Source organism: Eucyclogobius newberryi, unplaced genomic scaffold, assembly GCF_026437365.1.
Source record: "Eucyclogobius newberryi isolate DKJ021-1_F unplaced genomic scaffold, fEucNew1.0.hap1 SCAF_566, whole genome shotgun sequence".
Classification (NCBI taxonomy): domain Eukaryota; kingdom Metazoa; phylum Chordata; class Actinopteri; order Gobiiformes; family Gobiidae; genus Eucyclogobius; species Eucyclogobius newberryi.
The window spans coordinates 20,222-37,308 of NW_027316241.1; the positions used below are offsets into that span (position 1 = coordinate 20,222).

Sequence of the window (17,087 nt, forward strand, 5' to 3'; positions counted from 1 at the left end):
GCAGTTTTGCGACTAGATGCCACCAAAGTGAATGCGCTACACCATTATTACAGTTGAATAATCATCACAGTCGTCAGTATTTGCAGTCCTGTTGTACTTCTTGACATGCAGTTTGAAGCCTGACTTGTCGTTTCCCAGTAAAATGACTGTACTCTGTGAATGCTGTGCTTCCTTCATGGTCCCAGAGATCCACCCTCAAAGTCACTTCCTGGTCTTTCCTTTGGTCAGAGCAAAAGTCTTCCTAAGTCCGAGCCAGTGGTCCTCTGTAAAGAAGCATAAAGTTACATGACGTTTTCTATATTTAAGGATCTCTGAATGTAAAAGGTGCAGAGGAGGAGTAACAAAGGACAAGCAGGAAAGTGTGTTAATTGTCTGTGGCGTCGCTGTTCAAATACTACACCTGATCAATCTATAAATGACTTGTCAGTTGAACCATATTAGACATTTTAAGCATTTTCGAATTTTAAAGTTCTTACACAGTTACTGAACAGGGTTACAATAATAAAAACATATTTGGAAATACATTTCTTTCTTTTATGTGTGCTGGCTGAGTCAAGAGCATTTAGGATCGATTTGTTTTTTTTAATTCAACACATTTTTTGAGAAGAGCGTCTTTCAAAATTCCAGATAGAAAGCCGTTTTTGAATGTACCAATAGGATAGGATGTTCAATAGGATATTTATCACAGCAGCTCAACCATCAGAACTACAATGGTATAAGTGGTACTTACGTGTGAGGCTCCCAAATACGTTTTTGTAGGCTGCCCAAGCTCTGTTAAGCGTCCTTGTAAAACTGTCCATCCTCCATCAGAGCACATCTCACAGTACGACTACAAAAGGGCTTAACAAGTCATATGTTCCAAAAGGACATGAAGTTCTATATTCATTCTGACTTCATTGTAAACTGTGAATTACATTAATTTAATGCATAATTATTTAGCATTTTTGCCAAAATGGCGCCGCTGTGTATGGCTAGTCGTCAGCTCCTGCTCGATGATTCATTGCTACTGTTACTGTCGTCGTTTTTTGTTAAGAACGTGTCCACACTACTTGTGAATGAACGCCAGACCCCTCTGAATAGCCGCAACTCTGTGACAAAACCTGCGATCACTGGCTGTAATGGACAATCAAAGACGCTCCCACCATTCTTGGCGTCTGTGCCCAGTTACCTGTGGCGTCTTCCTGTCCCGCTGCTCCGCAAATCTCGACACCGAAAGCGGGGAAAGTGAAGTGGAGTATTGTTGAGACTGAGAGCCTACCTGGCGCAGTCTTTTACAGACGATCGTCACCTTAAGCGGCTTCCACAGGAGTATGACAGATTCCTCGTGCGGCACTCCTCGGAGGTTACCTGGCTCCGATCGACTGCCCTGGACACCGGCTGCAATCATCCCAGCCGCCTGCAAAACTTTCATCTTGAAGGATTTCTTCTCGTCACACGTGCTGGATTTTATGTTGTTGATGGAAACATGGATTAAACCAGGAGACAACAGCGCATTGATTGATTGATTTTATTTATTTGAGCCGTTGTGATATTACATCACAAGTTAAAATCAGGACCAAGACCTTGGCTGAAGATGTGGAGAAGGGGCTGCTGCAGCTGAAGACTGCTCATGACAAATGCAGAGAACATGTTTACTTCTTTAAAAGGTTCTAGGACTAAGAAGTTGACTTATTTTTGATCATTCTCATCTACATATTCCCTCTTGCACCACATCAAATAAAACAAATCCTTGCTATTGAGGCAATGTATGTTTTTTGGATTGATTAGGAACATTTAAACAGTTTATTTGTAACTATAAAAAAATAGAGTTTAATTTACTAATGTTGAGGAAACAGTGTTGTAACGAGGATAAAAATGTAAGATTTCAGTTTATCTCCTTTTTAAAGTTATGTTTCAGTAGTGACAATGGTTAAAGTTAAGATTAGTCTCCAGGAAATGTCAATGTAATTGCCCCAAGAAGAAACTCATGTTCAATGATGATGATGATTATCATAAAAGTATTCATTATTTTTGCTGGTCAATTATGTATAGTTATATTCTGGAGTCATTGATGTTTAGAAAGCAAAATGCCTGTAAATATACATTTTTAATTTTGTTATCCTTCTCTAGGCTGCGTAAACACAGACTAGACATTTTTAAGGACATGTAAGGGTGGAGAATATTGACAAACATTAATATCTCAATACTTTTTTGTAGTATACTGATATCTCTATTCTGATGACATCATGTCAATCCAAAAGAAATCTATCAAAAAATGTTTTTAAACGTTTTAGTTGAGGTAACAATGTGACAAGTGTGTAGAATTACACACAAAAGTGAAGAAATATCACTGTACCTGGATTTGTAGCTTTACAGCATCACTTTTTTGTATTAACTAGAAACAAAAAACGCGATATTCAAGTTTTGCATAGCTACAAAAAAATATATTATTTATATATTGATATATTAAACGTCTATATATTAAACGTCTATTGATATATTTAACGTCTATTTTTTCTAACTGAGTCCAGATGACTGCAACTGAAGCTTTTTCTACTATTGATATATTATACTACTATTGATATATTATACACATTTCTAATCGTTTGTTTACTGCCAAGTTCTTTTTTCTTTTTTTTTTGTTACTCGAGCAGATGTCAAATCGAAACTCAACACAAGGGGCGCACTTGGCCGCTTCACTTCTTAGAAATATCTATCTTTTGTAAAGACAAGAGGAGGGACCATGGATGTTACATCCATGGTCCCTCCTCTTGTCTGACCGTGGATAAAGCAGGTACATGTCGACCCGGAGACATTTCGAGTTATTCACAGATTCTGATTCATTTTATGCAATGATGTCTCACTCATGTAGATCTGATCAGATTTGAGTAAGTTGTGGTCATTTGAATGTAAACAACTCTCAAACCCATTCACTGAGAAAACTGCCTCTAAAGTTTCTCACCGGAGTGAGCCCAGAGTCACAGGGGGCGGGGCTCATTTGCATCTCATTGAGATAAGCCCTCCCCCCTGTCACCACCTCCCCCTACAGCTGTCACTGAAGACTCAAGAGGAGTGTTGTTATTGATGGTAACTGGACTTGAATCAGAATCAGAAGTTACTATATTAAAATGGAAATACTTGGATTACAAAAGGCCCTGAATAGCATCAATGAATCAGAATAGGGTTTATTGCCATTTGTCGATAAACAGAATTCACAGGTGATTCAGTGCATAATAAAAATGTATTAATCCAAGAATGTGAAAGTTATTTTCACGTTAACAAATCACATCTCTACCATCCAGAAGTCGGAGTTGAATTAAATATTTAAACAAACACATAAAGCACAACCCACATGTAGCATGTGTCAATATGCCACTGGGCTAGATCAGAAGGTAGGTTTGACTCAGGGAGGTGCGTGTAAGCAATAATACAAACTAGTGAATCAAAGTGTGGCTGTGCCTTATATATTTACAGTGAAGGTTTACCAACATACAATTAATCCAATATTTACAAAATGTACAATCTGCAGATGTTCAATGGTTTCATATACTGAAATACTGAAAGGTTCACAATCTATGGTTGTATAAATTGCAATTAAAGTTCAACACGAGATTCAGCATAAAACATCCAGTGTAGGAAGTGCACACACATATTAAATAACATTTGCACATCTCAATGAAATAGCAATAAAGTGTCCATGAAAGAGCAAGCAACAAAGTTTTTGTATTGTCCAAAAGATAGCGCTGTGACTGATTTGAGAGTTTGCAAAGTCTGTGGTGTCTTTTGGGTGGGATCGGACGGCTGAATCAGCCCCTACCATAACCGCAGGCGACTCATGTTGAAGGATTTGTAGGTTTGTAAAGTTCAGTGAATCAGTTCTGGTTCCGGGTCCAGGCTGGTCTCAGCTCGCCATCAATTCAATCTTTTGTTCTGGTACCCCACTGGGCACAACTGGCCTGCGGTCAATAGACAGGACCATCAGTGAAATACCCAAACATTAGCTAGCTTAGCTATGTCATTTAGTTCATCTCTTTAAATTAACAAATAATGCAGTAAATACTTCAGTACATTCATCAATTCAATTGTATAAATACATTATATAAATACCTTTCGTTAAGATAAATAACCGGTTGGTACGGAGCTAACAGGTTGATAGCAAGTTTAGCTCCCAACTTAGCCCCACAGCCCGGAGCTAAACGCAGGTTTTGCCACGAAAACTTACTTAATGCATCATAAAACAGACATAAAACACAACCCACACAACTTACGGGTCAAGAAATACTACATAAGTATATAATTTGTACCGACAAAACGCCGAAAAATAACCCGATTCAGTGCACTGAAGCAGCATGTTAGCTTAGCTTGCTCCTGTCTGCTCCGGTGCGCACCGCCTTAAAACACAGCGTTTTAAGCAATTGGAGTAAAAGTACCTCAGTTCCGTTGCAATGTAGTCCAGGTAATCATCTCTGGAGAAAGTCTGGAGAGTAAATAATGTCTCGAGAGGAGAGAACAAGGTCTCTCCCCAACCGCATGTGGAGAACACAAGGAGGCATGTAGCTGTAGCCATGCGGTTAGCAGCTGATTGGTCGAAATATGTAAACAGTACGTGGCTGAAAAAAGGGTAACGCCCCCCGCCCGGCACACGAAAACTACCCATTTTTAACAGCTTAATGTGTACTTTTAAGGTAATGAATACTGATATCTGAAGCACGGAGGAGCTCCTTTATAACTTCAACTTTCGCATAATGCAAAAAAACGAAAATCACAAATTTGGGGGGGAAAACTAAAACACTGTTTTTCTCAGTTTCACCGAGGCCGACATGTGCCGGAAATAAGCCTGCTCCGACATGATAATATAATTTATATTATCTGGGAGGGACATATACCGCCATGTTTCCTGCTTTTTGCTGCAAGCCTACATTCATTTAGCAGATTTTTATCATTCATTTGGCATAGAACTTTTATCACTTTTATATGTATTTATGTATTTGTCTATGGGAGTTTTTGTTTATAGGAGATCTTCTACTGAAAGTGTTTTTCAGACTTCCTATAAGTGATCTGTTCTTTTCTTCTGTATCTGCCTCTGTATCTTCCTGCGTTGCACCAATGAAATTTCCCCACGAGGGACAATAAAGGATTATCTTATCTTATCTTATCTTATCACTCCTACAATAAAAGAGCTCAATGAAACTTTTCAGTCTGCAGGCTGCACCCTGGAGATAAAATAGCCTCCACCCACTTGAAGCCTAAACCAATCTGTGATATTATAATAGATCCTTGGATAACCGCTTCAGTGTTTACTCAACTCTAGTCTTGTTTATGGCGTCATTATAACGCTACTTGCCTGCGAGAAGGTGAAACTTCAGAAGGTAAGGTTCATTTTAATCTGGCGGTAGGCCAAACAAGATTTTCCCCTCTTATCTAACATGCTTAACAGAATAATAGTCATTTATGTTGCATATGTTCAAGTAACAGAGAAACACACAGGCTCCTACGCACTTTCATTTGAACAGAACAATAGTCATGCAAAACCACAGGGCGAGGCAGATTTATCCTGTTTGCACCTATAATAACTTACAAAGGCGATAGAGATTTTATTTCTTTATTGATGGTGAAATGTTGGAGTCAGAAACATCCGTTTGTGGAAAGACTGTGGCCAACAACATAGAGTAGAACAGAGGGTATTTCCCGGGCTGCGTCATCTGTTACATTCATGAAAGTAAAAAGGAGCCAGACGCTCGAGTGGGACACGTGTACGTTTGAAGGCAGATCTTATAGATCTTATAGATCTTATAGACATTATAGATATTATAGATATTATAGATCCACGGTTCAGTGCCTGTTATAGACACCGGCGCTGAAGGCAGAAACAGCAGATCATCACATGCTGAAAAGCTCTTGGCCTCAGTGAGGTCTTCATGTGTCTTTTTGTGCCAGTTTGTGTTTCACATTGGATATTGGCCCAATTTCAAAGATATTACCATGTCAAAACATATAAAGGATCATATTTGTTCCACTGAGACACTGAGAGATTTTTAAGTTTTTAATTTGAAAGGTCTACTACACATTGAAGGAATATTAACACACTAAAGAATAAAGTCTAAAGTCAGTAGGTGGCAGTAATGTAGCACTTGGATACCAACCGCCATAAAACACCAAAGAAGAAGTTGGCAAATTGGGCGATTAAGCTATGATTCGTTTGGCCTATCCAGACGCACGAGCAAGCGAGCGAGCGAACAATCAGAGAGTCAGAACGCATTCTATGTGCACATGTGAGGTTAAATAAAGCTCCTGAGCCCGTCCCCATGTCTCCTCATCGTCTCCTCATCGTCTCCTCATCGTCTCCTCATCGTCTCCTCATCGTCTCCTCATCGTCTCCTCATCGTCTCCTCATTGTCTCCTCATTGTCTCTTATCTATCCGAATATCTATCCGGGCCTTAAGTAGTGCTCTGGCCGGCACTCCAGAGCAGTGACAGCTACACACTTGACCCAGCACCTTACAGTCCACAGAGTCTGGAGATACTTCTCCAACACTTGGTCTCACGTGGTATAAACCAAAAACGTAATTATTATTGCCAAGAGAGAGTATACGTATATACTCGGTTCTCGATACCACAATGACAATTAAAAGTGCTCTTCTTGGAGTGACAGTTTAATTCTTCCCACATAGATCAGCTTAATCCCTGCACAAAAAAAGGCCGGAGGAGGTTTGGCTCCCGACAAAGAACCACAGCTGTATAATGCACTCTGATGTTTGACAAGGTAAGAGTAATATTCATTTCAACTTTATCGCCAACTCGTAGACCGTTTAAAAATACACACCTACTGTACAAAACATAGATATTCAGATTTTGTTTGTTTGTTTAGAGCTGTTATAGGATCATTTTGTCTGGAGTTGTTATAGGATCATTTTGTCTGGGGTTGTTATAGGATCATTTTGTCTGGAGTTGTTATAGGATCATTTTGTCTGGGGTTATTATAAAAACAGGGATTTTCCGAACACTCGAGCCTCAGAACAATAACAAGGATTACTCAAACATGCACAAATCAAATAAAATACAAGTTTGAGTGAACTAATGTTGAGAAATACTGTTGTAACAAGGTTAAAAATGTATGTTTTCACAGTTTATCTTCTTTAAAGTTAAGTTTCAGTAGTGACATGGTTAAGATTAGGATCAGTCGCCAGGAAATGTCAATGTAATGAGCCTAAGAAGAAACTCAACCTGTAGCATAATGATGTTGACGATGATTATTATAAAATTATTTATTATTTTGCTTGAAATGTATTTATAATTATATTCTGGAGTCATTGATTAGTTGTTTAGAAAGCAAAATGCCTGTAAATATTCGTTGTTGTTTTTTTTATCCTGCTCTGGGCTGCATAAACCCAGACATTTAATAAACATTTTCTAGGACATAAGGGTGGACAAAATTCCATCCACCAATCTTCTTCCGCTTATCCGGGGCCGGGTCGCGGGGGCGGCAGTCTAAAAGCAGGGCCTCCCAGACTTCCTACTCCCCAGACACTTCCTCCAACTCCTCCGGGGGGATCCTGAGGCGTTCCCAGGCCAGCTGAGAGACATAGTCCCTCCAGCGTGTCCTGGGTCTTCTCCGGGGCCTCTTCCCAGTGGGACATGCCCGAAATACCTCCCCAGGGAGGCGCCCAGGAGGCATCCGGAACAGATGCCCGAGCCGCCTCAGCTGGCTCCTCTCGACGTGGAGGAGCAGCGGCTCTACTCCGAGCTCCTACCGTGTGACTGAGCTCCTCACCTTATCTCTAAGGGAGCGCCCAGCCACACGGCGGAGGAAACTAATTTCAAACACTTGTATCTTTCGGTCATTACCTAAAGCTCATGACCATAGGTGAGGGTAGGAATGTAGATTGACCGGTAAATTGAGGGCTTTGCCTTTCGACTCTGTGTAATATCATAGAATCATGTAATTACAATCCTAAAATCTTAGTATGAATTCATCATTTTCTAATTATTAATGAAGTCTAATCCTTAAGTTATATGTGTAATTTATGTCTAACCCATGCATCGGTATGGGGTGGAGGAGGGCGGGCCAATGGGAAGTAGGTCAAATTTAATGGGTAAAATGGGGACATGTGAGACTGATCCAGATGGGAGTCAGAGGGTGACCGACACGGTCTTTGACCGCACATCGCCACGTACATCGCCACGTACATCGCCACGTACATCGCCACGTACATCGCCACGTACATCGCCACGTACATCGCCGCACATCGCAACATTTTTGATTGTGCAGAAAATAAAGGTCAAAGCCTTCTCCAGGTCCACAAAGCACATGTGGACTGGTTGAGCAAACTCCCATGAACCCTTGAGAACCTGATGGAGAATATATTGGACAAAATGAACAAACACTAATACCTCAATATGTTTTTTAGTATACCGATATCGCTATTCAGTGTCAAAATGTGTTCTTTAACATATTAGTTGAGGTTCAAATGTGACAAATGTGAAATGTGTGTAGAATTACTCACAATAGCTTCAAAACAGTTTTATTATTTAAATGTTGATATATTACACACTTCTAATTACTAGAACAGTTTGTTTGCCGCCAAATTCAATTTTTGGCTCGAGCCTTCCAGAATGGAATGGATCGAGACATTGTTGTGCAAAACGCAGCAGAAAACATGGACAGGCGGGAAGGCGAGAGCCATCATCGCCGCTACCGCGGCTTGAATTTATTTTGATTTTTTAACTTAAGGAAATCGAAACTTAACACAAGGGCGCTTGACCACTTCACTTCTTAGAAATATCTGTCTTTTATAAACCCAAGAGGAAGGACATATAATGCCATGTTTCCTGTTTTTTGCTGCGATCCTACATTACTTTAGCAGATCTTTATTATTCATATTGAATAGAGCTTTTGTTACTTAACTCCTCTTTTCTGACATACTTAATAGAATAATAGTCATTTCTGTTGCATATGAGGTTTCACAGGTTTTTCCTTCCTGCTGCTGTCAGACACTGCAACAAACACTGTTAAACCTGAAGATGTATCATTCAGCTTCATACTCATGTGCAATACTCTATACTCATGTGCAATACTCTTATACTCATGTGCAATACTCTATACTCATGTGCAATACTCTTATACTCATGTGCAATACTCTTATACTCATGTGCAATACTCTTATACTCATGTGCAATACTCTTATACTCATGTGCAATACTCTTATACTCATGTGCAATACTCTTATACTCATGTGCAATACTCTTATACTCATGTGCAATACTCTTATACTCATGCGCAATACTCTTATACTCATGTGCAATACTCTTATATTCATGTGCAATACTCTTATACTCATGTGCAATACTCATGTGCAATACTCTTATACTCATGCGCAATACTCTTATACTCATGTGCAATACTCTTATACTCATGTGCAATACTCTTATACTCATGTGCAATACTGTGACATAATGTCAATCATCCTGGTGCAATATCTTCTGTCCATATAACAGCTGTAAATAAGAGTGTTATTTGCATTAAGAGTATAAGAGTTTTGCTACAATAGTGTTTTTTTTTTTTAATCAGTTTTCTGTTTTTTTATTATTTACTACTGTACCTAATCTGTGTTGCAACACTGAAATTTCCCCATTGTGGGACAAATAAAGGTGATCTTATCTTATAACTTTGGGGCCCACAGGTGCTTTTAGAATGTTAATCCTGGAATGAATGGGGTCTCTTCTTTGCGGTCTAAGCACTCCCTTTGGACTTTAGGCTGCACTTAATGTTTCATGTTTTAAAATGAAACAATCTTTTAGTGCAGAACTTCTCAAAGTGCGGGACACGAGACATTTGGAGAAATGTGCGCACATTATGCACGACAAACGCCCAGTGCCAACACGCGGTTAATCTCTAAATACAGAGAGCAGCGGAGGAGTGGGTCAGTCTCCCTCTGTGCCCCTCACACGTCTGCCTCTGTGCCCCTCACACGTCTGCCTCTGTGCCCCTCACACGTCTGCCTCTGTGCCCCTCACACACGTCTGCCTCTGTGCCCCTCACACACGTCTGCCTCTGTGCCCTTCACACACAACTGCCTCTGTGCCCCTCACACACGTCTGCCTCTGTGCCCCTCACACACGTCTGCCTCTGTGCCCCTCACACAAGTCTGCCTCTGTGCCCCTCACACAAGTCTGCCTCTGTGCCCCTCACACAACTGCCTCTGTGCCCCTCACACACATCTGCCTCTGTGCCCCTCACACACATCTGCCTCTGTGCCCCTAACACACATCTGCCTCTGTGCCCCTCACACACGTCTGCCTCTGTGCCCCTCACACACATCTGCCTCTGTGCCCCTCACACACGTCTGCCTCTGTGCCCCTCACACACATCTTCCTCTGTGCCCCTCACACACGTCTGCCTCTGTTCCCCTCACACACGTCTGCCTCTGTTCCCCTCACACACGTCTGCCTCTGTGCCCCTCACACATATTTGCCTCTGTGCCCCTCACACATATTTGCCTCTGTGCCCCTCACACACATCTGCCTCTGTGCCCCTCACACACATCTGCCTCTGTGCCCCTCACACACATCTGCCTCTGTGCCCCTCACACACGTCTGCCTCTGTGCCCCTCACACACGTCTGCCTCTGTGCCCGTCACACACGTCTGCCTCTGTGCCCCTCACACACGTCTGCCTCTGTGCCCCTCACACACGTCTGCCTCTGTGCCCCTCACATATTTGCCTTTGTGCCCCTCACACATGTTTGCTCTGTCACTCCTCTGTCACTCCTCTGTCCCTCCTCTGTCCCTCCTCTGTCCCGCTGGATGCGCTCCTGTCCTGGTTCCCTTTGCGTTTTTCTCCCTCTCTTCTTCTTTGTCTTCTGTTGCTTTTAATGGCGGTTGGCAGCCAACTGAAAAGGTCTATTTACCACCTCCTACTGTAGTTGTACGTCTAAGTTCGTCAAGAGAAAGAGAGAGAAAGAGAGAGAGAGAAAAACAATGAGAGGACTTCTTCTTCTGTTACTTTTAATGGCGGTTGACAGCCAACTAAAAAGGTGCATTTACCGCCACCAAGTGGATTGAGTGTGGACAGGAGATCAACGGAAACCATAATACCAAAAGGGGATTGTAGTGTAACACTACAAAGACGCTCTTAACTCTATACTCTTCAAATTCATTATGTGTTGTACAAGTAAGTAACCAAAGCCTTACATGATCCTTGTGACTGGATTGTAAGAAAATTCAGCAGATTGAATTCCTGTTTATTATTTTGAATCAAAACCATTGAGCTAATTCAGTTCTGTCTCTTTCATATGCTGTACAGTGAATCAGCACATGTTCAAAAGTTTCTGGTTCTTGACAGTGATTACATTAACTGAATAATGTCTGCCTATCCTATTCAGTGACCTATTGAATAGGATCAATCAGAATAACGGTGATGCGAGTAAAGGCTCTCTCTTCCCCTGTGTTCCTGCCCATAGACCAACACTACTTTGTATCTGATACAGATGCCATCCAGCATCACAAAGATTCCACTAATCCTGCCAAAGTTTATATACATGGCTCTTAATAATAGGCTTGACTTCAGATCTACTTATTTCAACTATCACATCAATTGATACATTTTTTGCGAAAAAATCAGCCATTTCATTACCATCCACCCCAACATAGGCAGGAACCCAAATGAAGGAGACCTTCTCACCTTTATCAAATAGAAGCCAGAAAAAGGTTTGAAAAGCTCTGTTTTAGTGTGTTGGCCTTAGAACTGACTAACTTAAATAAATGTATCACCTGACAGGTAATGAATGATCAGAATGAAGCTGAGAGAATTGGTCTTCCTACTGGTGCTCACGGCATCCGTCATCCTTCTGCTCATTTACACAAAGGTACATTTTACAAAGGAACATTTTAAGATTGTGAAATTGTTGGTGGTTTGAAAATACAGCTCCTGATACATCATCAGTGATGTTATAAGGGTCATAGGGGGTTTTGGGTTTTTCAAAATCAGATGTCGTCTCCCAGGTGACCCATCTGAGATTGATCAGATCCTAGATTGCATCCCATTAGCACCAGTCCATTGGCCTGCCCTCTTTAACCAAAGAGACCAACCTGGTAGCTTTTTCCGCTGCTTCTTTGTTTAAGCATATTGCTATCCTCTTAGATGCTTCAGAGATCCCCAGCCCCATTAGAGCTTTACTTATGGAATGTCCAGCAAATGATCTGCAATCCATTTAAATTGGCTCCCAACCCGCAACTTCTGCACTGCTCCTCCTCCGTGAAGGTCGTCACTGATCTCCTCCTACGTCATGACTTGATGTAGAAAAATTCAGTTGGATCATCCGGACTCTGTTTTAGAAAAACAAAACAAGTCGACTCTCGAAGAGTCATTCTCAATTTGCAAATCGAGTCTGGGAACTTAGGTTTTTATATCCTACTCAGTGTAAGCCCTGCCCACTGGGCGGGACCTCCTGATAAAGGGAGTTTTTGGTTTCACTTGAGACTACTTTTCTTTATTTTCTAATGATGGGCTATCTACATCCTATTGTAACCTGACTTTCACTCCTTACTCACTGAGTACCTGATTAGGATCAGATTGGCAGGGTTTCAAGACACTATTATATACAACCGGAAGTTTGAATCTTAGATCTTGTGAAGAAAGCCTATACTTAATACAAATACAGTGACAACTGTTGGCACAGTTATCCACAAGTCTCCAAAATGTGTATTCCCATACTCCAGGACATATACATACATGTATATCATGGCCACACTGGATTGTGGCCATGGGCTAATTTCCATCTGTTGTCCCGCATTCACTCTTACAAACACATTCTTATTCATATAACAGTATACATGGACACTGAAGGCAAGGTGTATGAAGTGTCTTGCCCAAGGACTCAACAACAGTATGCACTACTTCCCCAATGTGCCACCCGGCATTCCAGGGCTCTCCATAACCACAACGCCTCTGATGAGGTTTAAAAAATATATTTTTTTAATTTTTGGGGCCCTCAGCCTCTCACTCATACTCAGCAGTGTTTGCTTCTTTTGGAAGTACAGTTGGTATTATTCAGCTCCTTTAAAATGTTTCACTCTTTGTTTTATTGCAGCCATTTGTTAGAATAAAAAAAGTTAATTTTATTTCTCATTATTGTACACTCAGCACCACATCTGGACAGAAAAAAACAGAAATGTAGACATTTCTGCACATTTATTAAAAAAATAAAAACTGAAATATCACATGATCATAAGTACTTAAATAGACCATTTGCTGTGACTCTCATATTAAACTCACAGGTTGCATTTCTTCTGATCCTCTTTGAGATGTTCTATATGCTTTGTTTAATTCAACTGATTATCACTTTCCTAATCACGGAGGAACGGATTTGGCCAAGGTTACAAAAGAATCCTTAAATAGAAGAAGTTTGGGACGACCAAAACTCTTCCTAGACCTGGCTGTCCAACCAAACTGAGCAATCGTGGGAGAAAAGCCTCAGCGAGAGAGCTAAAGAAGGACCCAAAGATCATTGTAGCTGAGCTCCAGAGATGCAGTAGTAATAGTAGTAAGTCAACTATTACTTTTTCCACCTGTCGGGGCTTTATGGCAGAGTGGCCCGACTGAAGCCATAACATGAGACCAAGACTGAACTTTTTGGCATTCATTTTAAGCGGTATGTGTGGAGAAAACCAGGCACTGTTCATCACGTGCCCAATATAATCCACAGTGCAACATGGTGGTGGCAACATCATGCTATGGGGGTGTTGCAATTAAAGGAAAGATGAATGCGGCCAAATACAGAGAAAGAAAACCTCTTCCAGAGTGCTCAGGACCTCAGACTGGGCTGAAGGTTCAGCTTCCAACAAGACAAGATAAAGGGTGCTGAGTCTACATTAATGAGAATTAAAATTTACTTTTTTGATTTTAGCAAATGGCTGCAATGAAACAAAGAAAGTGAAACATTTAAAAGGGTCTGAATACTTTCGGTACCCACTGTACATGATCTTCGTGCAAAGTGTTATTGCATAATGTTGATTGATTTTATATACCGTATGCGAAAAAACATGTACAGTATATAAGGATATAGGAGTGCCTTATTTGGTATTTTGAACACATTCTGGCTTAAACCTATTGGTCTGCATGAGGCTGCTTGCCATTTTTCTACGCACTCGTTGGATAATTACGTCGATTGTCCAGAGGATGCTCAGCTAAACACAAACGCATCTATATTTTAATCTTCCTCACATCTTTGGTCCCATGACCATTTAAATAGTGATCATGTTATGAGTTTAAACTTGTCGACATAAATTAAAACAACACTAAAATTAGGTTTTTGTTTTGTTTTTTTCTCGGGTTAGACAAACTCGGAGACGAGGGGTTGGTACTTCACATTTTACTGCTGAATCCTCTACTCTCTCCTGTCCAAGCATGTTAGCAATGGAAGTGGGATTTGCTTGTGATGTGGAACATAGCAGCAGGCTCTATGATATGATGTAGGTGACGATGTATTTTTCTGTTTTTAGGGCTACAACTCCAACCATTGGTACAAAACACTTACTGTCTGCTTCACACCTAAGAACTTGACAACACAGTCTAAACCTGAGGTCCAAAGGTGCAGTTTTAAGTACCTCTCTCCAGAAAACACTGAAGAAGGCCGCAGACTTCTGGACTCTATAACTTGGCCTGAAACCCCGCCTCTGCCCAAACCATTCTCACTGAAATTGACAACTAATGCTTCCAAAAGCATATTCACCATTGTGCCTCGAAGGGGAGGCTGGCGTGTGGGAGACAAGCTGACAGTGACGATCCAGATGAACGATTACTATGGAAACCAAAAGAAGGGTGGAGGTGACTTTCTTATTGCCAGGCTCCAAAGCCGGGAGCTAGGGGCAGGAGTAGTGGGACAGGTGCAGGATCACCTCAATGGATCGTTTACTGCACTGTTTCCTCTACTTTGGAAAGGGACAGCAGCTGTCGAGGTAAGTATTTCATGACTGTACCCATGTTGAGGGTTCATGAAAAGCAAGATAATATATAATTTCACATCCTCAGGAGTTTGTGCAACTTCCTCACACTGACTCCACAGTACTAAACGGACGTGCAACACACTATTACATTGGTACAGTGGTTAGCATTCAGGACTTACAGACATGAACTTCAGAGTTTGAGACCTGTTTGGTGTGGGACCAGTTTGTGTGTCAAGAACTGCCCTGTCTTAAGGGTTTGCTGCTTTCCCATAGTAAAAGAATAAAAGCACACAGAAGGCCGATTTTTAAAACCTAACATTTTCGCTATTATCAATTGATTTTATTTTATTGGCACTGTTACATAGAATGTGGTACGGACTCTGGACGATGCTTTACTAAAATATACTGCTCTGGAGAAGCGTTTCGAACTGTGTTTCAAAGCCTAAAAACATTTGGTTCAAAGGCTTTGCTTTTTTATGAGGCTTCACTTTGCCCATCACTAGTGGTAAGAAGACCGGGTCTCATACACTGCAATGTCTATTTTTATTTGAATGCCTCACTATACAGTATTGTCAACATTCTACCAATGTGAAGACAGAACGTGGCATGGCGAGTGTCTTTACATTAATTATAATATTATTACTCTTAGCTGACAAAACAATAAAACGTTTAACAATGCCACCTGGACCATAATGGACCCTAATACCTTTGTTGGAGGTCATCAGGGAGGCCATCTAGAACTGCACCCACCAGAATGTAAATCAGGAAGAGTACCAACTTTCTCATATCTGGGATAAATTGGACTGCAAGTTACGCTGTTTTCCTACTGATCGAAGTAGGAAGTCAGCGCCAAAATCAGTTTGAATCAGCTGACCAAATACATCTCATATCTACCAGTGATACTTCTGGGGACGTGTCTATAAGAAATCGTAATTTTATACTACCGTGAAGACCTAAAGAACTTAGCCTAATTTTTGCGTCTGCTGCTGTTTAATTTACCGTAATTATAATTATAAGTAGTAAAAAGCTATTTACAAAGGAACACCAGATTTTGTCTTTAAAAAAGTCCAGTAATTCTGACCTGAAGTGAAGTTTCTTGCCAATCGACACAATCACAGTATTTATTGGTTCGAGCTGGCATTGGACCAGTGACCATTGGGGTAGTAGGTATCATACTCAGAACATAATTGGTGTTGGTCCTTTTGTAGGTGATGCTGGTGTCCAGCAGTGAGTCCATCACAGTCTTAAAGCGTCTGACAGAAGAGCAGCCTGACAGGATCTACTTCGGCAGTGAATTTGAGTTTGGAGGGCTCAAGGAAACAACCTCATGTAACGTGTGTCTGGATCCACACAAAGCTCCACTGTGTAACTATACCGACCTCAAAACTGGAGAGCAATGGTTCTGTTACAAACCCAAAAAACTGGACTGTGACAAACGGATCGTTCAGTACACCCGAAAAAACAGCCGGAGAATCAGCAAGGAAGAGGAAGCCTTGTTCCAAAGGTAGGAATGATATTTTGATATGATATTTTAGTTAAGTTGTATTAAATTATAACTGCATACTTTGGGACAAAACAGTTATTCATGCACTGCCAATTTAGAATCCATGTAAAATCTACAACATCTATGTTTGTGTTATAGCGGAATCAACTTGAAAGTCCCACTTAAGGCCTTAGGAAATTACACAATCATAATTTTGCCAAAAACAGGTATTGTGTTTAAAATTTACTTTTTAACCCACATTAGATAATAAGTAGAGAACCTCATAACTAAATAATTAACAAGCATTGTAAACGTTAAAAACACATACTATTGATTGCAAATCCATTAATTTTCCATTGTTCAGGTGAGTCACATGAGGCGAGTCCAGGACCTTCTGGATATTATTTCAACAACCAATGGCGGCCGATAGGTGGCCCTGCAGTGCGCCAGTTCAACAACGCTTCAGTCACCACTGCCTGTCTCAAAGGGAAACAACTTTATATGTTTGGAGACTCCACCATCAGGCAGTACTACGCTCACATCACAAAGACACTACCTAGTAAGTATCATGGGCAGTTACACCCTCCTACCAAGTAACGTTGTCCTAGTGAGGACATTTATGTTGGCCTACATGATTTTAGCGCCGTATGAACCCCAGCAACTAGAGGAAAGCTGGCTTGGCT

The 17,087-nt window shown here is 41.0% G+C and overlaps 1 protein-coding gene across 1 annotated transcript; it reads left to right on the forward strand.

Annotated features, from left to right (window-relative positions):
- Window positions 1-13,735: 13,735 nt before the first annotated feature.
- Window positions 13,736-16,963, forward strand: LOC140346046 (NXPE family member 3-like; the record flags this gene model as incomplete). The annotated part of the gene is made up of 5 exons (XM_072432303.1): window positions 13,736-13,804; window positions 14,478-14,933; window positions 16,130-16,425; window positions 16,564-16,631; window positions 16,769-16,963. Coding segments are annotated over exons 1-5 (1,084 nt in total), but the record flags the coding sequence as incomplete, so codon positions are not given.
- Between the last annotated feature and the right edge of the window lie 124 nt (window positions 16,964-17,087).